This window comes from Oryx dammah, unplaced genomic scaffold, assembly GCF_014754425.2.
Source record: "Oryx dammah isolate SB20612 unplaced genomic scaffold, SCBI_Odam_1.1 HiC_scaffold_27, whole genome shotgun sequence".
Taxonomy (NCBI): Eukaryota; Metazoa; Chordata; class Mammalia; order Artiodactyla; family Bovidae; genus Oryx; species Oryx dammah.
Genome location: NW_024070211.1, coordinates 51,189,056 through 51,214,335, shown reverse-complemented (window position 1 = coordinate 51,214,335; position 25,280 = coordinate 51,189,056). Strand labels below are relative to the sequence as shown.

Below are 25,280 nucleotides of genomic sequence, written 5' to 3'. Positions count from 1 at the left end.
AAGCAGAAGAGATTAAGAAGAGGTGGTAAGAATACACAGAAGAAATATACAAAAAAGGTCTTAACAACCCGGATAACCACAATCGTGTGGTCACTCACCTAGAGCCAGACATCCTGGAATGTGAAGTCAAGTGGGCCTTAGGAAGCATTACTACAAACAAAGCTAGTGGAGGTGATTTAGCTGTTTCAAATCCTAAAAGATGATGCTGTTAAAATGCTACACTCAATATGCCAGCAAATTTGGAAAATACAGCAGTGGCCACAGGACTGGAAAAGGTCAGTTTTCACTCCAATCCCAAAAAAAGGCAATGCCAAAGAATGTTCAAACTACCGCACAATTGCACTCGTTTCACAGGCTAGCAGGGTAATGCTCAAAATCCTTCAAACTATGCTTCCATAGTACATGATCCAAGAACTTCCAGATAAACAAGCTGGCTTTAGAAAAGGCAGAGGAACCAGAGCTCAAGTAGCCAACATCCACTGGATCACAGAGAAACCAAGGGAATTCCAGAAAAATATCTACTTCTGCTTCATTGACTACATGAAAATCTTTGGCTATGTGGATCACAACAAACTGTGGAAAATTCTTAAAGAGATGGGAATACCAGACCACCTTACCTGTCTCCTGAGAAACTTATATGCAGGTCAAGAAGCAACTGTTGAAACCAGACATGGAACAATGGACTGGTTCTAAATTGGGAAAGGAGTACAACAAGGCTGTATATTGTCACCCTGCTTATTTAACTTATATGCATAGTATATCATTCGAAATGCCAGGCTGGATGAATCACAAGCTGGAATCAAGATTGCCCAGGAGAAATATCAACAACCCTATATATGCATATGATACCACTCTAATGGCAGAAAGTGAAGTGGAACTAAAGAGTCACTTGATGAAGGTGAAAAGCTGGCTTAAAACTCAATATTCAAAAAACGAAGATCACAGTATCTGCTACCATGACTTCATGGCAAGTAGATGGGGAAAAAAGTGGAAACTGTGACAGATTTTATTTTCTTGGGCTCCAAAACCACTGTGGACACTGACTGTATCCATGAAATTAAAAAATGCTTGCTCCTGAGAAGAAAAGCTATGATAAACCTAAAGAGTGTATTAAAAAGCACAGACTTTACTGACAAAGGTCCCTATAGTCAAAGCTATACTTTTTTCAGCAGTCATGTATGGATGTGAGAGTTTGACCCTAAAGATGGCTGAGTGCCAGAAAATTGATGCTTTTGAACTGTGGTGCTGAGGAAGACTCTTGAGAGCCCCTTGGATTGCAAGGAGATCAAACCAGCCAGTCCTAAAGGAAACCAGTCCTGAATATTCACTGGAAGAACTGATGCTGAAGCTGAAGCTCCAGTACTTTGGCTACTTAATGCATAGAACTGGTTCACTGGAAAAGACCCTGATGCTGGGAAAGATTGAGGGCAGGAGGAGAAGGCGGCAACAGAGGATGAGATCATTGGATAGCATCACTAACTCACAATGGACATGAGTTTGAGCAATTCCGGTAGATAGTGAAGGACAGGCAAGCCTGGTGTACTGCAGTCCATGGGGTCACAAAGAATTGGACATGACTTAGTGACTGAACAACAACAATGTGAATCTTATGAATATTCATCATAAAATAAGTAAGGTGGGAAGTCATAACTGGTATCCCCACAGAAAACCAGGAACATTGAGAGGTGACACAACCTCAAAATGAGGGTTCTCAGGACATAAAATTTCAGAAGGCTTCAAGTTGAGGGGGCAATAAAGAGAAAATGTTTTATCTGGGCCTTGTTTTTCAGTGGAGAAGAAAAAGTGTGGTTATCTTAAGAATTTGTAATCACAAACCTGTTCTCATACAGATTTGGAAAAATGTTCATACTATCAGTATTGTCCACCAAATCCTCAGGCAAAAATTTTGTCTAAAAGGGTACTAGGTTTTCAGGGGCCTCAAGAGCACCTATCAATATGCAAATTCCAGAGGAACCAATTCAAATCAAGGCCTCAAAGACGTCCCGCATAAAGTTCTCAATTGTACAAGTGAAGTCGCTCAGTCGTGTCCGACTCTTTGCGACCCTGTGGACTGTAGCCCGCCAGGCGCCTCTGTCCATGGGATTCTCCAGGCAAGAATACTGGAGTGGGTTGCCATTTCCTTCTCCAGGAGATCTTCCCGGCCCCAGGGATCAAACCCAGGTCTCCCACAATACAGGCAGACACTTAAGGTAATAGTAATAAAGGAAAAGAACTTACAGAAATAAACCACCAGGAGCAGGACTCAGACTGGCAAACAGAGAAGAGTAATGAATATATAACTAAGTACAAGAGACTATCAAAAATGATCAGGCTGAGTTGAAAAAAAAAAGTTAATCGGTCCTGAGAAAATAAAAATAAAAAGTTAGATCTATGGAGACGATAATATTCTCAAAATGAATAATGTCACAATCACAATGTTAAGTAAAATAAAACAAGTCATGGACTATTTATAAGATGACTCCATCTATACAACAATATGAAAAAACTAAAAAGAAATTTAATATGCAGCTGTGTATCGATAGTAAGTTTATCTTTAAAAATTTGGAATAATAACTACAAAATGCAAGATAGTGAATCCTTTGCTAGAAGGTAGAAGAACAAAACTATGACCAGGGAAGGACAACTGAGGGGCCGAGCTTAAAGGTCACATTGTATGAGTTAGATTGAAGGCATGAAGGTGTTAACTTTATTACTACTTAAAACTAAACATTAGCCTTAAAACTTTAAAGAGTCCTGTACTCTCCTTATGCATGAAATACTTATAAACTATTTAAAAAATAAAAAAGGAAAAAGAAAGCTAATGGTTGGACTTAGGAAACTTGAAAAGCTTTTAAGTAAATGAATCTTCAGACATATTCATTTCAGATACTAGATTGCAATAACTACTGTTGAAATATTGTAGTTCAGCAGAATGTTGCTAAATATTTGGCCAAAGAGAGAAGGGAAGCCAGACCAGATCACAACTTTAATTCTTCCACCTCAGAAAGTTTTCAGCTGAGTTCAATGAAAGACTGGTCTAAGAAACTGGTATTAAAGAGAAGCTAATGGGAAAATAGTATGTTTTCAAGCAAAACTGCCTTATAAGCCAATGTGACTAAGTCATTTATATTCCGTTAAGCGGAGGATACCAGTCTACACCTTCTAGAAGTTATTTGAAGGAAATACCGTCATGCAAATCAAGCAATCAGAATATCGTTGCTACTTACCCATTTGGAATACAATTTTGTCTCAACTCTTGGCACAAAGTTCACAGCCTTAATCATGACATCATAAACATTTAGAAGAATGTCTGTATAATCATTGAAATCAGGTTCAAACTTAATGGTGTCGTTATCAAGAATCAGCCTCATGACAAAACCTGGATGTTCAAAGGCTCTAACAGAATCCTGCAACAAATAAAGTATATAAAATGTATATATTATAAAGTATCCACAAATATGCATATCAATTGTGAGAGACTAAAGAGGGCACTGGTCCCAGGAGAATACACCCTTCCTCTCATGACCTAGACAGTTAACCCAAGGAGGAGCTGTACCAAAAAAGATAAGAGCCATTCCCAGCTAGACTTGTTGGTATCTACTATAGGGTCAAGATGCCAGAAAAAGGAAGATGTGTATAGCAGTGGGGCTCTAGAATCATGCAAGAAGGAGCCCAAGAGAATATTCAAATTCCCAGACTGCTCATCCTGTATCAGGACCTTCTTACAGTAATAAAAGAGTTGTTTGAAGAAATCTTCCCCAGTCATCATGACCCAAATTTCCCAATGATGGGAATTTTCACTTATTCCCACTAACCTCACTAATATAATAATAATAATATATTCTACACATGTAGGTTGACACTAAGTCTTTTTAAAAACAGTTAAGTGTAATAGGTATAAAGATATACTTTCTGATCTATCACTGGTAAAAGTTATAATTATCTACTCTCAAAGAACTGAAAATAAATTGGTAAGTGAATATTGGTATGACTGAATCTTACTTACTGGAGGTTGTGCAATTAAGTCTGTGAAATCTTGCATGGAAACCAAAGCAAGTTCCTGCAGCTGTAAAGTCATAAGTGTAGCAGCACAGTTGAAAAAAGATTCCATTTTGGCACTGCTGTCACCAGTTGGCAATAGTTTCTTTTTATTACCTTGGTAATAAATATTTTGCACTTCTGGAAACCACCTTCAAAGAACAAAAGACTTTTAAAAGTTAATACTTTCAGTGAATTACTCCGCTTACATTAACAGTAACTTCTGAACATCCAAAGGTCTTCATAGAGAGGTATATTGCCAAGTGACATTATCCACTTTCTGAAATGTAAGTGCTAGCATATTTCATCCCTCCTAAGAAATTTTAATCATAGACAATGGAAAATGGCTCAATGACATGATGCTGTGATAAAAATGTAACTTGAACTCCATGTATGACACTCTTTGGATATTACAAAAATTATCTTTACTGGATATTACAAGGCATGCTTCCCATGGATTTGTCAATTTAAAGCTAAAATGTGAGTAACATTAAACAAGGGAGGCCTTTTTTGGTTCAACCCACTTGATATTTTATGCTATTCTATTTCACAATGATAGTTGAAAACAAGATACAAAACAACAAAACCAAGTATGTTCTTTTCTTATCCTCCTTGATGAGAAATTCTAAAAGAGTGATTGATTTAAAACAAGTTTCAAATGTATATGCATCCTTGTAATAAAAGGAAAACAATGAATTTCATACTCACAGACACGTTGTGATAAGCCAAGTTTTCAGTTTACAAAACCACTGTCCAACACTAAAATTAAGGGATATTTGTACCTCTTTTATAAGATAGAATTTTTAAGCAATCAGTATAAGTTCAGGAGTTGCCTGAATGCTCCCAGAGAGATCAAAGTTTTAAATGTATGTATTTGTCCCTTTAACAAATACATGTTTTGTGACTCTGTGCTAGGGACAGTGCCTCAGGAGATATGAAAAATATGACATAATCCTTTATCTTTTAGAATAGGGAAGGCAACATGTCATAGCAGAAAAGCAGATACATTTGAAATCAAAGGATAGAGTCATATTTTCTACTTAGAGAAGAGTTTTATAGTGAAGAGGGCAATTTCACTAAAGAATAGATAAAAATGAAGCGAAAAGACCATGAGAAAAGGATCTGAAGTAGAAGATATGAAAAATAGGTGGGAGAGGTAGGGCAAAAATCTAATCATTTTGCTGTCCGTATCAGAGCTAACAGACTAGAAAATCAGAATAAGTAAGTGGGGCAAAGTATGCAGGACTTTGCAGAACTTGGGAGTTAAACACAAGAACTTGGGACAAGCTTATGCTCTATGAATAAACAGCATATCCTTCTGCAATGGGCACGACTGCTAAAGCAACAGGTAAACAGGATAGGTAGCAAATACTAAGGGGAGAGAGCAAAGCCAGATACAGCAGATACTAAGGGGACTGAGAAGTTTCCAGTAGCTCAGGCAAGAGATGAAGACAAATGAAATGTATCTCAACAAAAAAAGAATAAAGATACGCTGAATATGGCTAGAGGCAGCCTGGGGATGGTGAGGATATAGATGATGAGTAAAAGAGATAAAAAAAGTAAAAAAAAACTTTTCAACTTGGCCTGGGAATTGTCCAGAAGAAGAAGAATGGCAGGTCTGGAATAAAGAGTAAATACTGTGGTGGAAATGTTGAGAACCAGGTGCTGACATTTCATTCAACTGGAGATATACAGTAGAAATTTTATAAGAGGGACACAGCTCAGAAAACATAAGCTCTTAAGACAGCTAAGAGAGAAGAAATCATGAAATTGTTGAGAATATAGAGAAGAAAAATGAAAGCAAATACCTGCACAGCCTCTATTCTTAAAGAAGATAGTAAGATTGAGTCAGAAAAAGAGATCAAAAAAGAAACAGACACAGGGACACAGAACAGAGACTTAGAGAAGGCAGTAGTGACAAACTACAGCAACTGCTGAATAGAAGTGGAGGACGAGGACTAAGAAGATGTCACAATTAATCATTTACTAATTGTTTCTCCACTGTGCTGAGCTGATGTTCTGCCTTTCAGCCATGATAAAACACATTCTGGATCCCTATTTAAAGTATGGTCAGAGCATTCTTCCCTCAGAATCAATTAAGCAGCATCAAGATATACAGTTAATCAATCTACATCTTTCAGCAAAATAATTCAATAAAGGTTTATCCTCTACTCTTTTCTTTGACATCCAGTCTACTAAAATTTGCAGTGGAAATGTAATCCTGGGGTAGAACCCTAAAGTTATAGAATAAGTTATATTTATTTTTATTCTGTGCTTATGAGGTCATATTCTTCTCTGCAATTAATTATGAAGTTTCATTCCATACTTCTCCTTTATTTTTTATAAGAAATAAATACTAATATTATATAAAAGTCTAAAGTTCTTTCAAGTAATATCAAACGAAGAATTTGCTTCTAAAGTATTAGTGAAGAAAAAACATAAAGGAAAGATTTAGCCATAAGCTGTTAAAAGATAACTTCCTAAGTACCTTTCAGAAATCATAAAATCAAGCTGGAGTTTCATGTCCTCTGCCATCTTAAATGTGATCCAATTTTAATGTTCTATTTGTAATAACTTAATGACCTCTAAGCATCTGCCCGCCAAACGGGAGACCCAGGTTCGATCCTTGGGTTGGGAAGATCCCCTAGAGAAGGAAATGGCAACCCACTCCAGTATTCTTGTCTGGAGAATCCCACGGACAGAGGAGCCTGGCAGGCTACAGTCCACGAGGTCACAAAGAGTCGGACACGACTGAATGAGTTCACTTCACTAATGACCTCTAACAGAGACAATTTTCCTGTATTGTTTCAGAACATAGTATCTGGCACCAGCACCAGTATCAATAATTATCATATGTGGCTATTGCATTTTGAAGGGCCAAATCAAAATGATGTTTAATTTTCACTTGATAGGTCTACCCTCCCAATACAACTGTAAACTCCTTTAAAGAATATTTTCCCTTTAAACTCTTCTGTATCCTCCATCCAAAATCAAGATGTAATAGGCATATTACTTTGCATGTCTTCATAGCAGACTCAAAGAAGTATCTAGAGAACGATTAGTTGACGATCATTACCCTCCCACCCCCGTGTTATCCCACCCTACCCTCAGAGGAGAGAGTAGAAACAAGACATGGAAAAAAAAAATCAGTTATAACCATCTTAGTTTCTATACTATCTATGCTGCATAGAACATCTGGATAGACATCACAGAGCAAGACAGTTAAAGACATCATATTTAACTCTCAATCAGAAATGATTACAAATTTGTTAAAATGAGATTTTCTGAAAGCAGTTAAACTATAGTAGCTCAATCATCACATTTTAAAATCTATGTTTTTTGTACATGAAATTTCAAAACTTTACATTTTCAGTAGAGTCTCTTTGGCAGATTCCATGTGTTTCATGACAATTGTCTGAAAAGTTGACAGCTCCAATGCATCCTGACGATTGTGAAATTCTTCTATATCAACTAACCGTAACTTTCTGCAAGAGATGTCAATGAACAGTGATTTATGTATGAGTGGCTTTGTTTGGTATTTGATATTTTGCTAATTGGTTGTTCCCTTCTCAAAAACAATATTCCTAGGTTTTATCACTAAAATTTGTGTTTTATAAAAATATTCTAGAACATAAAACATCTTAATTTTAAAATAATATAATTAAATTCAACAGGAACACAGTTTCTGTTATTATGAAAGAGTGCTATACAATAGCAGGATACAATAACTGAAATTTTATGGATAGTTAGACTGACTTTTTCTTCAAGCTAGAATAATTTAACAGGAAAGAGGTAGGGCTCAAAGCTTACAAGGTCCACTCCTCCTAAAACAAAAACTGTACCCATTCTGAAAAGAGAGCAATCCTGGATATTGGGAAGCCATGAGGTGAGGGAGTTCTCACACCTAATTATGACCCAGTGTGTAAAAAAATCTTTTGAACTTGTGTGTGTTTTTTTTTTCTTTCAGAAAACTGTATTTACTTCAGCCAATAGTTTTCAGTTCTGACTATGACACTATGATCCTTGTTACAAACATGCTTCACTCAAGAATTTTCTCTAGCCCATTAAAGAGCAATAGTATCTATTAGTATCATTGTTATTCACCTCAGTTTAACTACAGATTACTTTCCTAAAGAAATTGCTTTTCAATTTCTACATGATCAAACGTTTTCTATGTTATCTGAAAGGTAGTAAACAGTATTAAAACATTACATTTAATTTTTGCTTAAAGACCAATATAAAATGTTGGTTAGTAAAATAAACATGTTTCACATCTCTTTAGATTCCTTTCACAAGTGGAAGTCCATCTCCTAGATTATAATGAGTTCAGTACATGACATCAGTGATATATTATGCACAAAGTCGGTATAGCCATTGCTGAAGAATCATTGGTAATGCGTTATTCTGGACAACTGAGCAGTGCAAAGCAAAGTTTTACATAAAATATTTCTAAAATGTAGCATGACGGCACATACTAAACATAATCTGCTCTCTTTAGGCTTCTAGCTCAACATGTTCAATGTGACTTTCTGCTTTAAAGCTGTAGCTATAAGTCAGGGTGCAGGTGCATGCCATGTGAAGCAGCCCTGAATAAGGGCAGTTGCTAGGGCAGGAGCCCTGGAATCCACTGTGCCATTGAGCAACCAGACCAATTTCCCTGCACTTCCTTGGTGTTTGATTTAGAGACAATTCTAAGCACAGGGCACGCATCTTTCCTGTCTTGAGACTGACAGGCTTTTACAAAAGTTTTACAGAACTTTTCTCATGAAATCCCTGATAACGCCCCCTATTTGGTCAAAAGGCTGAATTTTTAAGATGGCAAAAGTACTACCAGACATTGGTCCTACTTTCTCAGGACAATTCCTACAACAATCTAGGAGTAGAACAATAGTTTTAATCACTGGTTTAAGACTACAGAAAGAGTCAGGAAAAAAAGATACTCAACAAATAACAGTCCCAAATCACCCAGACTGAATGTCGGTTCTTCCCTGAACTCTTCCTATCCTTTTTACCTGCTGCAAGCAAACAGATGTCAATTTCTGGAGACTCAGCACTCAGTCATGGATCCCTCCCATCCTCACACCTGCCACTTGATGCTCATCATAGTCTGTAACCTACCTTGATCCTTGGATCCATCACTGATTCCAGGCAGAAGGGTCTTCAGCAGTCTTGGCCCAACACTCTGGACTTAACATCAAGTCAGTCTCTGACTTTGATTTCTAGTTCTCAAAGCTAATCTCACTTCTTCGTGAAGTCACTCAGTCATGTCCGACTCTTCATGACTCTATGGACTGTAGCCCACCAGGCTCCTCCATCCATGGAATTTTCTAGGCAAGAGTACTGGAGTGGGTTGCCATTTCCTTCTCCAAGGGATCTTCCCAACCCAGGGATCGAACCCAGGTCTCCCGCATTGCGGGCATACGCTTTACCATCTGAGCCACCAGGGAATTGCTACAATCTCACTTCTTCCTGGGCCCAAGTTGCCTCTTCAATCACACCCCAAGTGCTCACGTTTCTTGCTTGCTCCATGAATTTAGAAACATGTTCTGCTCTTGCCAGTTACCCTCCTTTGTTGCATTCGAAGTAGCACACTCTAGGTGCTCTGCACTTGCTTTCTTCACTTACTAAAACTTCCTGGAGACCTTTCCATAGCAGCACATTGATACTGTTCTCATTTGTATTTCATAGCTGTATTCCATTGTGTGACTGTACCATCATTTACTGAACCAGTCTACCATCAATGATTACTTGGTTGTTTCCAGGCTTATCCTCTTAACACCTGGTACAATAAAGAACGCTGAATCTCTATCACTTGCTATATTTTCAGGTTTTTATCTGTAAGCTAATTTCCCAGAAATGAGACTGCTGGATTCAAGTGTAAATGAATTTATAATTTTCATAGATATGACCAGATTCCCCTCCAAAGGGTGCCCATTTCTCCAAGCTTCACTAACAATGCACGATGTTAATATATTGGAATTTTGTCAATCCAATGAAAAATACAATGATATCTCAATGTAGTTTTTATTTCCATTTCTTTGCATGTCTCTTCTTATGAGTTAGTTTAAGCACCTTTTAAAGCACCCTTAATTTAAAGAGTAATCAAGTTGTATCCTCCCTGAGTACTGTACAGTAAATTAATCCATGGTGTTCTAGTAATATTTTATTGGACTCACCTTGGTCAAACCATGAATTTAAAAAATCCACTTTATCTTTCCTTTGACATCCTCTGATTTCTACTGTAATTTCTATGATAATGTATACACTAATATATACACTGTATATATATGTGTCCCCCTGTATACACCATTTTTCAAGCAAAAATACCTGGGTGCTATGTACATTTTTGACTACATTATAAATACCATTTTTGACATTAAGTGGGTTCTATAAGCCTAAATATTGAGTGACATGAAATTGCACATTTTCATCTAGAGAGCATCCCTTTAGGATTCCACATTCAGGCATTTTAGAGTCATTCCAATGATTTTTTGCATTACCATTCCCAACTCACCCCTAACTCATTGTTACACAGAGCGTGTATGCTTAGTCACTCGGATCTCCCACTGAGTGGGTAGCCATTCCCTTCTCCAGGGGATCTTCCCAACCCAGGGATCAAACCCAGGTCTCCTGCATCACAGGCAGATTCTTTACCGTCTGAACCACCAGACAGTCACACAAAGATGGCCTATTTTTTCAAGACCTGCTGAGATTCAGGGCAGACTCAGAGTAAGGATGCCCTGTGTGTCCAATGCTGGCTTCTACTCAGAGGAGCAGCACTCTGACAGCCCAGCCCACTCTTAATATTCACACAGAGTGAAAATGACTTACACCAACAAAGGCAACATAGGAGTTGGTAGAGCTCTCTTCCCACCCACAGACCACAAAGCTCCTTTCTCACGTGTCCTTGCTTTAGCTGCTACAACTAAATATATCTCTGCCACTACAACCCTGAACACTAATTTTGGACACATATACTATTTACTGTTTTCTTATCTCAGCTTTGTTGTTTTTACTTCTTCCCTTTCCTCCTTTGATTTTGTCTCTTGCCTCCTTTCACTGTGTAACAAAGTCTAGCCCTTTACGACAATATTAGGCAATGATGCTCTCCTCCAGTGTCCAGCCCAGTGTATTCTGGCAGCTCCATCTGTGAACCGGTATTTTAAAACAAAAGAAAAACAACACTGTGGTAGTGTTCTGAAAATGTACTAGTGCATATGAACACCCTTTGTGAAAGCAAGATACTATATTGTATGATCTTATCATTACATACAAAACTAGATCACAGGCCTTGTCCAGGAGAGATATCTGAGTACCAGTACCTAAAAGAAAGGAATGAGAAAAGCACAAGGCAGGGAGATGGCCTCTTCCTATTCCTATAAGACAAATTCAAAAAGACAAATAAATCCACATTACACAACGGAAAGTTGAAAGGATGTCATTTCTCACAGTTAAGTAGTCTCACTGACAAAGGCCAGTTTTATGCTATGTATGTATATACATGTGTGTGGCCATACATATACATTTGGCTACATGGGCCCAGAGCAAAAAAATGAGAAGATGTCCCACTAATGGTTATCACGTCTTTCAGTGGGTTGGTGGAAAGAAGGGAAGCCATGAGGAAAAGAAAGTCCAGGTTGGTGAAGTCAGGTAAAGTAAAGAAAAAGAGCATTGCACTTAAAAAGTATGTATCACATTTGTGTGATCATCTATAATTACATACATATCTGTACAAAGAGATTAAATTAAAATTTGTTAAACAAAGGAAGAAGGGGAAAGAGGAACAGAGGGAGGGTGAGGAGGGGCCTCAGACACCGCAAACCCACATTCATCTCTCAGGTGGGAACTGGAGAGAGCCTCTGATGAGAGGGTGGCAGAGCTGGGGTGATTCTGGGTGGCTTGGCTTCCTGGTTAGGGTTAGGTGTTCCTGTGTGCTAAGGATCCCAACTTCAGAAGGAATTCAGAGAAGTTGGTCAGTGAGGCCTCCCCAGTGTATGTCCAGGGGGCTTCCCAGAACAGAAACAACAGCTGCGCTTCTGTAGCACACAGAGCTCTTAGCTTTCCCTTCGTTGGTCTGCAGGAGGTGAGAAATGTGCTCATTATTGTGCCCTCAAAACAATACCTGCTATTAAGAGCCAAGAGGCCCTGGAGAGCAGATTGCAAGTAAACTGTGGCAGCTTTGGCTGGGAGGGTGAGAAAAGGTTCACGGACCACCCTGGAGACCTGGGTGCCGTGTCCTCTAGACAGAGATCCACCCAGGTTTTGAGAGGTCTTCTTTGAGAAAAATAATATAAAACTATATTACTTCTGCATATTTTATAAATACATATGTCCACGTGTGCCTATTGCTAGGATGCCCCCCAGTGCCTCGGAAGGGATGGCACAAGGGAAGCATACAAAGCTCGAGCTTCTAAACTGTGAGATAAACTGTCCTCAGCCCTAGGGCCAAGACCTTTAGCACCACAGTGCCCATCAGTGTTCACACCACAACATCACCCACACGGAGATGTATAATCTCCAACAGTTGCCCAGAAACTTCACCTCATGCCAGTCACATGGGCAGTATTTCTTAGGTCTCTGAACAATACAGATTATTGTAGCAGCTAATGTTCCATGGGATTTAAAACAAGTCATGGCAATTCAGTTCTTTTTAACTATGACTACTCCTTAAAATAAATGCGGTAATTGGGTGGGGGGTGGGGAAGGGAGAACTGGATTAGAGATGATGGTGATGCTCACTTATTACTCCATATAATTCTATGTTATTTACAACCATGTTTAAATACTTAGGTTAAATTTGCAAGAATTTTAAACTTTATAGTTAAAATAATAAATGAAATAATTAAGATAGAAGAGCTTTCATCTCTCTCAAAAAACAAACAACAACAAAAAAACTTCGGTAAGGCCAGAAATACTTACTTAAAAGTACTGTGCCACAAATCTAGCACTGACAACATTGTAGGGTTCATTGCATTCAAGTGGTCCCGAATATAACTGCTTGCAGCTAAAAATGATTTCCTCCAAGGCTTTGGAAGAATTTCCATCCTGAAAACAGAGAAAATATTTAATAATCTTCTTTAAAAATCAAAAATATTCTAACATTCAAAATACTTTTTGAGTAATACTTTTTTGAGTTTAATTTAAATTATCCCTCATGGTAATAATAAAACATGTTATATAATTTGCTTTAAAGTATATAAAAGTCATACTCATTATGGTTTAGTATACTTTCTAATGCATATAAAATTATATTTGAATTTTTATTATATAAGGACATTTTTTCCCTAAAAGATTGATCTGATGGAGTCCACAAATAACTAACAGTAATTAAGCAGAAAGGAATAGCCAGCTATGTTCTATGTACATCTTCAAAGATTTTTTTAAAAGGAAATATTTAAACATTTTATACCCCTGTGGTTTTTAAAACATTTTAAGAATATAGTCTAGCCTGGAAATCTCCTTAAATTTCACCTCTGACTTAAAGGTCATTACAAGATCAGGAACACTAACATTCTATTTAAAGACATGTATTCTTGTAACTGATTGCTAGATGGTAAAGATTCTGCCTGCAATGCAGGAGACCAGGGTTCGACCGCTGGGTCGGAAAGAACCCCTGGAGAAGGAAATGACAACCCACTGCAGTATTCTTGCTTAGACAGTTCTATAGACAGAGGAGCTCTACAGGCTATAGTTCATGGAGTCGTAAAGAGTCAGACACAAATAATAGAGGGTTTAATAATAATATTTTCTAACTCTTCCAACTTGAATAATCATCTTTTATATATTAAAGATGGGCCATCTTCATCTTTCAGAGTATATTTAAACATTTATATTTTATGCCTGTAATTTTTTTTACTCATTAATTTTAAACACTTAGTCTTGTTGTAATATATAGTAAGTTTAATTCAGTTTGTCATTTGTGGCCATACCACCTTTACAATTACAAAGGATAATTTTTGTCTATACTTGGGAGAAAAACATTCTCCATAGAAAATATATTGACTCTTTTTTTTGTTGTTAAGATAAACAATTTGGGGCAATTTTAAGTGATATGAAAGAAACAAAGCAAAACTGAAGTGGGTACTTAATTACATAAGTTCTATTCAAACTATTTAAGAGACGTATTCCTAAATGTTAATTATTTTAGGGAAAATATATAGCAAGTGCATTTTCATATTATACATTCTATATTTTAATCCATGTAATAAAATGAACTATGTTCTATATTTGCAAATTTTCTATAACGTTCCCAATGTGTTTTGAGGCATTCAGAATGCCATCAAGCTTTCATGTCTGCATCATATCTGAAGCCCATGCTTGGAGCTGTGGAAATACAAAGATCTGTATCAAGTTCTTTCACCATCATACTTATATTTTAACCACAGAAGCATTCATCTGTCAGTACGTCTGTTTGCCTATCCATTTAGCCAACAATTTATAAACATAATGTGTTTGTGTTTAGTCGTGTCTGACTCTTTACAACCCCATGAACTATGGCCCTCCAGGTTCCTCTGTCCATAGGACTTTCCAGGCAAGAATACTGGAGTGGGTACCCATTTCCTCCTCCACAGGATCTTCATGACCCAGGGATGGAACCCCTGTCTCCTGCATTGGAAGGCAGATTCTTTACCACTGAGCCACCTGGGAAGCCCAAACATAACATATAAGGGCTTAAATACATAGATAGTACAACCACTTGAATAAATGAAGTACACAAATCATAAACATATATATGAGAAAGTATAATCAGTGTATAAAGATATCCACATACACAGAGATGATCACAAAGTCAATATTCTTAGAGGAAATTGATTGCTTACTCAGCACGATGGGGTGGAAGTTCTTCTACCTTTTTGTCATCTTCCTTTTCTCTAGGATCTTTCAAAACAAAATCAACTAAAAGAAAATTGAAAAGTTCTGATCAACAATCTTATAGTAATTACAGTATTTCCCAAAAAACTGCAAAATTAACTCCTTTAAAATTGTTTACATTAAGCATTTTAAAATAATGAGCAATTTGTGTATTTATAAACACAAGAGATTTTTTAATTTTTTGAGAAAATCTATGATGTCTGTGTCTTTGAGAATGTATGTACTCCATCTTAATGATGTCCCATTCTTTCATTTGAAAATCATTGCTTTTAATATTACATTTTCCTTTTGAGCTATGTACCACTGAAAGTAGTCTTACTGAATTGAAAGTCATCAATACAGAGCAGGAGTCCCTTCACTGAGGAAAGATAAATATTGCTCTGTTCTCTTTTAAATTGCTCAAGAGCATAGAACTATCTTGTTAAGAAATCAGTAAAGTGAGTTCCCTCTGCTTCTGTGGTCCTTAATTCAATTAATTCTATTATTCCTACTTTTCTTCGAAGATGCTCTTTTAAAATGCAAATATGTTACTACCTCTCTGCTTAAAATCTTTCAGTGACTCTCCTTTACCATCAAATGCTTTTAAGAAGTTGCCTTTTGTAAGGCCCTTCATATTCTTTCCCTCTTCCTGAAATGCACCCTTTTCTTGGGCCACCAGAAGGGCTTGCAAGCCCAGAAGAGCCTTTCACTTTTGTCTACTATCATTTCCACCATTTCTTAGGCCATGCATGTTTCCTAGTACATGTTCATCCTTCACGATTCAGTTCAGGTACCCCCGAGTCCTTTCTAACGAGTCAGACATGACCTCTTCTCCCTCAGAGAAGAGGGATTCTCTTCTCTAGGGATTCTCTTGTTCTCGATTTCTCTCCTTACTGTATTTGCTACTCTGCTTTATCATTTAATAGTCTGTCCATCCCTCTTATTACATTACGGACTCTTCAGGGGCAAGAATTTGGCTCTTTACATGACTGAGATACTCAACAGTAGTCTTAAATGCAATGAATGGTCTCCTCCTTGAAGGGTTCCCAGACCATTTTAAAGCAATATGATTTCTCCCACTCTGACACAGAGTCAGTTATATCAGGCTTACTACCACAAACAACTGGAGAACCTTTCTTTAAAAAAGCACAGATATGAAAGACCTGCCTCCAGAGGCTTTAATTCAGATGGGTGCAGAAATGAGCATTTTTTAAATGATGCTGATTAGTAGTCAGTCTTAGAGTGTATTGGTTTATGCCATGAGTCAGCAAACTTTTATATAAAGGGTTAGATTGCTGGTATTTTCAACTTGTGAGCCACAAGATCTCTATCACAACTACTCAGTCTCTTCTGGTACAAAAGCAGCTATAGACAATATGCAAATGAACATGTGTAGCTGTGTTTCAGCAAAACTTTATTTACAGAAACAGGAAGTGGGCCAAATTGGGCCTGTGAGCTGTAGTTTGCTAACCTTTGATCCACTGCAGTAATTTTGTAATTGATCGCACTCTACTTTATGATATCAGTAACATTAAGGCTATGGTTTTTCCTGTGGTTATGTATGTATGTGAGAGCTGGACTGTGAAAAAAGCTGAGCGCTGAAGAATTGATGCTTTGGAACTGTGGTGTTGGAGAAGACTCTTGAGAGTCCCTTGGACTGCAAGGAGATCCAATCAGTCTATCCTAAAGGAGATCAGTCCTGGATGTTCATTGGAAGGACTGATGCTGAAGCTGAAACTCCAATACTTTGGCCACCTAATGCGAAGAGTTGACTCATTGGAAAAGGCCCTGATGCTGGGAGGGATTGGGGGCAGGAAAAGAATGGGGATGACAGAGGATGAGATGGCTAGATGGCATCACCAACTCGATGGACATGAGTTTGAGTGAACTCCGGGAGTTGGTGATGGACAGGGAGGCCTGGCGTGCTGCGATTCATGGGGTCGCAAAGAGTCACAAATGACTGAGCAACTGAACTGAATTGAACTGAATGGTAACTAACATTAAAATTTTCAGTTACGTTCTTTGTTGAGGGGATATACCCTTACAAATAGAAAGACTGTTTTGAAATTTTTTTGCTACACTTTATTAATGAAATTTGCTTGAGACCTGAAGCAATACAACAGCAAAACAATAAACAACATAATAAACATAATAAATAGCTTCAAGTATAGATGTCAACTTTAAACTTTTAAAAATTCATCTTTAATATGATACATTCAAATCATAAAGCAAAGAGAAACCCTGATTTACCTATCGATTTTTTTACACTAAGAAGATAATCTTCTCTCATTTCATCAGACAATGCAAGTATGCTGTTAGTGAGGACTTTCAGATGCTGGGGGACTAAATTCAATACATGCTCCAGCCAAGAGTCTTCCATTGGTGCTACATGGTCCGTATCAATTCCATGGTGGATATAATAGTAGTATCTCTATAGAAAAGAGAGCGAGAAATGGATTTGGGTTTAGTACTATAATGGGTTTCCCTAGTGGTTCAGATGGTAAAGAATCTGCCAGCAATGCAGGAGACCTGGGTTCATTCCCTGGGTTGGGAAGATTCCCCTGGAGAAGGGAATGGCCACCCACTCTTGCCGGAGAATGTCATGGATAGAGGAGTCTGGTGGGTTACAGTCCCCGAGGTCGCAAAGAGCCAGACATGACTGAGCAACTAGCACTTTCACTGTAGTACTATAATAAGAGAAGTATTTATCAAAAAAAAAAAAAACTACTGAGCAAAATTAAACTTTTAGAACAAAGAATTTACAAATTATAAAAAATTATCTTCTGCAATTTGTATTGCCATTATTTGTGGGTGCTGTGTTTAGTCATTCAGTCGAATCAGACTCTTCATGATCCCATGGACTGTAACCTGCCAGGCTTCTCTGTCCATGGGATTCTCCAGGTAAGAATACTGGAGCAGGTTGCCATTTTCTACTCCCAGGGATCTTCCCGACCCAGGGATCCAACCTACTTTCCTTGTGTCCCCTGCAGGGCAGGCAGGTTTTTTACCACTGTGCCACCTGAGAAGTCCTGGCATTATTTGATCTCTCCTATTTGGGGCTTCCCTGGTGGCTCAGAGGGTAAAGCGTCTGCCTACAATGCAGGAGACCTGGGTTTGATCCCTGAGTCGGGAAGATCCCCTGGAGAAGGCAATGGCAACCCACTCCAGTATTCTTGCCTGGAAAATCCCATGGACAGAGGAGCCTGGTAGGCTACAGTCCATGGGGTCGCAAAGAGTCAGACACGACTGAGCGACTTCACTTACTTACTTACTTATATTAAAAAATGATTTTTATTTCAAGAAAGTCAAAGCTCTTATCTTAATTCATAAGTATGTTATAAAACATGAAGTTAGATTACCCAATATGTAATGTACTAAACAGAACCCATGTGGAAGTAGAATTGTATGAAAATGGCTTTAGGAAACTTGTATTATTGTCAATCAGAAGTAGATACTAAAAGCTGTAAGTGAATTAATATTCCCTATTCATTAATCTCAGAAATATTATACCATAGGATTTATGAAATTTCCAATTGGCCTATTGGTAGTCTATACCATAATTTTACAAATGTTGTTAAATGTGTGCATAAGGAATTCATTCTAAGATGTGACAGTATTTCTCTAATAATGGACATTTAACTTCAATGTATTTTCACAAGCTTTTACAAGTCACTTAGAAAAGAATTCAAATATCAAAATACTTTCAAATTAGCAATGTTAAAGTCTTTGATATTTACTTTTAAAAATTTTTATATTTTAAATCCTTGAAGAATCACTTTTTCTAAAGTAAGCTGATATGGTTTGTGAAATGTACATTACATAACTAAGATAATTTCTCATAGAATAAAGACATGGAAAAGCTATACATGATGAGGTTAGCTTTAACACAGGAGCAAGGAGACTTGAGATTCTCTGTGGTCTTAGGAGACAAGGGAGAGTAAAATTTCCTTCATTCATCCAACAGAGCAATTTTATAGAACTTCATATTTACTCCTAAATTCACATAGTTCCATAAGGAAGAAGTGCAGAATAATCTCAGAAGCATAAAAGCACCTTCAAGGGCTTCCTTTACTTTTAATTATACTGACAAAGAAATATCTTGTTACCAAGATATCTTTCTCTATTGCAGAAGTGGTTAGTTTTGGAAGTGTGCTTTCATCAGGAGTCGCTGAGTCTAAGGCAGCATCTTCTTGCCTAAGAAAATGACAAACACAGTATTCAAATGTATATAAAGGTCAGTTAGAACATATATCAATAGATTTATCAGACTGCAGTCTATAAAAATAAGAAAAGTACATTATTGAACTTTTTTAAAATAGTAAAACATTTACTTGGTACCATATTCCTCCCAGATTACTTTCTCTTTATTCATAGACACACATCCAGGTATACTGGAAGTGATTTGAAATATCTAAATCAGAGGCCACATCCTTTTTGATAAGCTTTACTCATTCTTCTTCACTGCTCCAAAATCATCTCTCTCCTGAAATTTTATAGAAATGTTCTTGCATTATTCCTGAAATATGTATGACTATTTATAAATGAGATTTAGAAAAGCACGGATAGGAAAGATTTTGAGTATAGTTTTGCCAAAGACACAGATATATTCTTCCAAAGACCATTTCTCAGATTTCTAGGGCCACATTAAAAGTTAGCAACAAGTGATATAGAAGTTCATACGCTGCTATGTATTTATTATTGACTAATTGTTCATACAATACTGTAATGTTTCTAGCTATAATTTACTTCTAAATCTGTACCAGATATGATCCACATTTTGCGACTTCCTCTGGGGCTCCTATGTTCACATCTTCAAAGAAATAAATTGTTCTCAAACAGCTTTACCTTCCTTATCATTGATTGTATCATGCTACAGATCCCAACTTCATCTGGAATGGATATAGGTTAGTGACAGTGTAATAAAATACTTTTTCCTACTAACTGTCCAGTGAGTGGAGACCAGAGTTTTATGGAATATCTGTCTTAAATATCATACCAAAGAAGGTACTCAGAATGGATCTTCTGACTTATTTTGTCTTTTGAAAATCTAAGAATCCACTATTCTGTCAGCTTCACACTTACTCTTTTCAATTAAATGGACCAGAGGAAAGAGTCAAGGCAATGTCTCAAGCAGTGTCTCAGGTAATGTCTCAGTTTAATTCAGTATGTAGTAGATTTAGGAACAAAATCTGCCTAGAAGACTCCTGAAAAAGGTCTAGACTTTCAGTCAACAGGTACCAAGGAAGGAAATGAATACAAAGGCTAAGAACAAGGAAGTTATCTGAACAGCTTTATGCCACAAATTAGACAATTTAAATAAAAAGAACATAAATCCTTTAGGATTTAGGATTTTTGTCTTTAAAGTCAAGGCTATGGTTTTTCCAGTGGTCATGTACGGACGTGAGAATTGGACTGTGAAGAAAGCTGAGCGCCGAAGAATTGATGCTTTTGAACTGTGGCGTTGGAGAAGACTCTTGAGAGTCCCTTGGACTGCAAGGAGATCCAACCAGTCCATTCTAAAGGAGATCAGCCCTGGGATTTCTTTGGAAGGAATGATGCTAAAGCTGAAACTCCAGTACTTTGGCTACCTCATGAGAAGAGTTGACTCACTGGAAAAGACTCTGATGCTGGGAGGTATTGGGGGCAGGAGAAGAAGGGGATGACAGAGGATGAGATGGCTGGATGGCATCACGGACTCGATGGACGTGAGTCTGAGTGAACTGCTGGAGTTGGTGATGGACAGGGAGGCCTGGCGTGCTGCGATTCATGGGGTCGCAAAGAGTTGGACACGATTGAGCGACTGAACTGAAGTGAACTGAATAAATGTTTATCAAATGAAAGAATAAGCGTATGAAAGGAGTGGTGAGAGATCATCAAGATATTCTACGGTTGGAAAGAGAAGGGTTATTTTAACTGCAAAAGAAACCACCTTATTGTTTTATGTTTGCACAGTAAAAAGATACTATTGACCATCATGTTCTTCAGGAATCAGGACATTTGGGCTCAGATTCTGCCACTATAAAGTATATGACCTTAATAACTGGGTTGTTTTTCTTTTTAATGGCAGAAATGCTTATCTTATCTAATTTTCTGAATCCTGGCACTCAAATTTCATCCTCTATGAGAGTAACATGGACCTAAAAGGATGCAGCAAGGTTGGGAGAGGGGAGGAGATAGGAGGCTGGGGGCAACAAGAGAGGCTGCAGAAATTCTTGCCATCAGAACAAAGATCCATTCAGTTCTAATACTCCATCACTCTATTTTTCTATGGCCACAGGCAAAAATTCTGCTCACTGGAAACAGTAATAGAAGCTCTTTACTGATCACCTAGTCAAGCCCTAAATAGTTCCACATATATTATCTCTAAATCATACACCTACTCTTACAGCGCACAGTGATATAATTATTCCCACTGTACAGATGAAGAAACAATGTCAAAGAGATTAAATAACTTCCCCTTTACACATCATTAATTAAATATAAAAACAAGGATTTGATTATCCATAGATGCTTCTACACTGCAATGCTCTTTCCATCAAAGCAACATCCCTTTCAGAAATAAATCAATCAGTGCTAAAAACACTTTTACCTGGTTATAGGGAAAATATGATGTATTTTATTTTGCAAAAATGAAAGAACGAAATTGATATTTTTTTCTCTTTATCAATAGAGATTTTTGGTTCAAGATAGTAACACAGACATCTATTTTTTCAAGTTTTTCTGTGAAAATGGTAGTAATGTTAGCCCATGATTATGAAGCAACTAGAGGGTCATCAGTTGAGGAATTATTTCAACAAATTTCTCAAACATGAAAAGAAGATACAGAAGAGATGAAACAATTTAAAACACCATAGACAATAACTCATGCAGGAGAGATTGAAATCTGCCTCGGAGACTCCTGGAAAAGGTCTGGACTTGCAGTCAATAGGTACCAAGGGAGGAAATGAGCACAAAGGCTAAGAACATGGAAGTTATCTGAATAGCTTTATGCCAGCAAATTAGACAATTTAAATAAAAAGAAAATATTCCTAAAAGGCAAACAAGTATTAAAGATGATTCAGGAAAAAATAAAAAATATGAGGAGATCTATATCAAGTGAACTAATTGAATCAGTAAGTAATAACCTTTTTACAAAGAAAAGTGCAGATGGTCTCACTAATAAGTTCTATCAAACAGATAAGGAATAACTAATGCCAATTCTACACAGATTCATTTGGAAAATAGAGTAGTTGGAAACTCTTCCCAACTCATTTTAAGAAGCCAGTAGTGCTCTGATACCAAAGCCAAAGACATCACAAGATAAGTACAGTATCATATTATTCATTTGTAGACTTGAAAATCCTTAAAATTTTCACAAATGTATAATAGGGATTACACAAAAATAAATAACGATGAAGTTAAAAGAAATGCAAGATTTCTTTAACATATACAAAGCAATTAATGTAAAGAAAACAATGACAGACTTTATTTTCTTGGGCTCCAAAATCACTGCAGATAGTGACTGCAGCCATGAAATTAAAAGACGCTTGCTCCTTGGAAGAAAAGTTATGACAAACCTAGACAGCATATTAAAAAGCAAAGACATTACTCTACCGACAAAGGTCCATTTAGTCAAAGTTATGGTTTTTCCAGTAGTTATGTATGGATGTGAGAGTTGGACCATAAAGAAAGCTGAGCACTGAAGAACTGATGCTTTTGAACTGTGGTATTGGGAAAGACTCTTGAAAGTCCCTTGGACTGCAAGGAGATCCAACCAGTCCATCCTAAAGGAAATCAGTCCTGAATATTCATTGGAAAGACTGATGCTGAAGCTGAAACTCCCATACTTTGGCCACCTGATGTGAAGAACTGACTCATTGGAAAAAATCCTAATGCTGAGAAAGACTGAAGGCGGGAGGAGAAGGGGATGACAGAGAATGATATGGTTGGATGACATCACCGACTCAATGGACATGAGTTTGAGCAAACTCTGAGAGAGACTGAAGGACAGGGAAGCCTGGCATGCTGCAGTCCATGGGGTCACAGAGTGACTGAACTGAACTGCCATGTTTAAAAAATAACAAAAATCCAATGATTATCACAATGGACATCAAAACAGCATTTGACAAAAATCCAGCACCCACTCATGACAAAACCTCACAAAAAACTACCTTAATTTAATAAAGAATATCTTAAAAACCTACATTTCACATGCTACATAAATGTGAATGACTGAATGCTTTCCCCATAAGATTAGAAATTTCATTGTCACAAGTTTTATTGAACAATGTACTGAAAGATCTACCAAGAGCAAAATGGAAAGAGAAAGGAAAGAAAAACATCTAAACTGAAAATGAAGAAATAAATCTATATTTGCAGAGAACATGGTTGATATGTAGGAAATTCTAAGGAACCTTTTAAAAAGTTCCAGAACTAGTAACTAGTAAGGTCTCATGATACATAATTAACAAGCAAAAGTCAATTTTTCTATATACTGACAAAGAACAACCAGAAAATGAAATTAAATAACTTCATTCACATCAAAAAGAGAAGTACTTAAGAATAAATTTTTTAAAGTCTAAGATTTGTACATTAAAAATATAAGACACTATTGAGAGCAATTAAATAAAATCTAAATCAATAGAGGGAAATAACATGTTCATGGGCTAGAAGGCTCAATATTATTGAAATGGCAATTCTCTCAAAATTGATTTATATATTCAATACATTGTCTACTATATCTCAGTAAGCTTTTCTTTTTATAAAGAAAGTGACAAGATGATATTAAAATGTACATACATGGAAATGCAAAAGACCTAGAATAGCCAAAACAATTTTGAAAGAGAATTTTGTGGAATTAAACTACCTGATTTCAAAACTTAATATAAAGCCATAGAGATCAAGACAACATAATAGCAGTGTAAATACAGATAGTTGAAGGGAAATAGAAACCTATGTATAGTAAAATGATTTTTGACAAAGGTGCCAAGGTAATTTAATGAAAACTGTCTTTTCAACCAATGAGGCTGAAACATTTGGATATCTATATGCAAAAAAAAAAAAAAAAAAACTTAACCCTTACCTCACAACATAAACACTGAAATAAAGCATACGTATAAATATGAGAGCCAAAACTAAAACTAGAGTTAAGCTAAAATATCTAAGAAAACATAATAGTTACAATCTTGTGATAGGAAAAGTTTCTTAGATATGACTCTAAAAGAATGAACTATTTAAAAAAAATCAATAAATCAAGCTTGAAACTTTAAACTTTTGCTTTTTAAAAAATTCCTTAGGAAAATTAAAAGATAAACCATAGACTGGAAGAAAATAGTTTCAAAGGATATATCTGATAAAGAACTTCATAGAAAACATATAAAAAACTTTTACAATGCAATAATCAGACAAACAACTCGATTTTTAATAATGGGCAAAAAGTTTAAAATTGAAAAACAAAAAGATTGAAATTGACAATTTCCCAAAGAAATTATGTGAATGCCAAACAACTACAAAAGAGATGTCCATCGTTATTGGTCATTAGAGACATAACAACTTAAAGCAGTGATAAGATACAACAGTACATTTACTGGAATGACAAAACAAAAGACAAAGCATGGGCAAGACTGTGGAGAGATTAGAAACTTCTTTATTCATTCTTATGGGAATGTAAAATAGTATGATGATTTGCAAAAGAAAATTTAGAATTGTCTTAATTTAAACATACACCTCCCATCAACACATAACACAGAATTTCTACAACTAGGTATCTACCCAGAAGTGAAAACATATGTCCACAAAAAGACTTGGACGCAAAACTCATAGCAGCATCATTTATAATAGCCCCCAACAATAAACAAGATGGATTTCTAATACATACATACTGTACAATTCCATTTATGTGAAATTTTAGAAAAGATAAAACTACAGAGATAGAAAGCAGATCAATGATTGCCTGGGGCAACCACTGGTAGAGAGGATTAATTGAAATGGGCAAAAGGGAATTTATGGATGACAGAAGTATTCTAAAACTGGACTTTGGTAAAGGTTGTACAACAATAGAAATTTACTAAAATTCATTCAATGTACATTTAATATGGGTGAGTTTAATGGTATAGAAATTATATCTTAATAAAGCTGTGTTTTTTAAAGCCTATATAGAAAACTATGAAAATATAACATTCAGACAAAAAAAAGGAAAAGACAAACTGACTGTACAAACACAGATTGCAACGTAATAACAAAGCAACACAGGCTTCTCATCAACAATAATACATGCTATCATATGGCTATAGAAAATACTGTGTTGTGTAAATAAAATTTGCTGACTGAGTAAAACTTAAGGATTCTTATCAAAAAAACGGAGGGGTTTAAATATGTCAGGTGATGGATGTGCTAAATTGACTGTAGAAATT

The 25,280-nt window shown here is 36.6% G+C and overlaps 1 protein-coding gene across 1 annotated transcript in view; it reads right to left on the bottom strand.

Annotated features, from left to right (window-relative positions):
* The window catches only part of DNAH7 (dynein axonemal heavy chain 7), a 261,928-nt gene that overhangs the window by 199,627 nt on the left and 37,021 nt on the right, over nt 1-25,280 (bottom strand). Inside the window, exons 6-12 of the mRNA XM_040228896.1 lie at nt 18,996-19,083; nt 17,140-17,320; nt 14,859-14,934; nt 12,958-13,083; nt 7,404-7,523; nt 4,007-4,190; nt 3,228-3,407 (exon numbers count right to left, since the gene is read on the bottom strand). Coding sequence (XP_040084830.1) covers nt 3,228-3,407; nt 4,007-4,190; nt 7,404-7,523; nt 12,958-13,083; nt 14,859-14,934; nt 17,140-17,320; nt 18,996-19,083 — 955 coding nt within the window. The remainder of the gene's footprint in view (nt 1-3,227; nt 3,408-4,006; nt 4,191-7,403; nt 7,524-12,957; nt 13,084-14,858; nt 14,935-17,139; nt 17,321-18,995; nt 19,084-25,280) is intronic.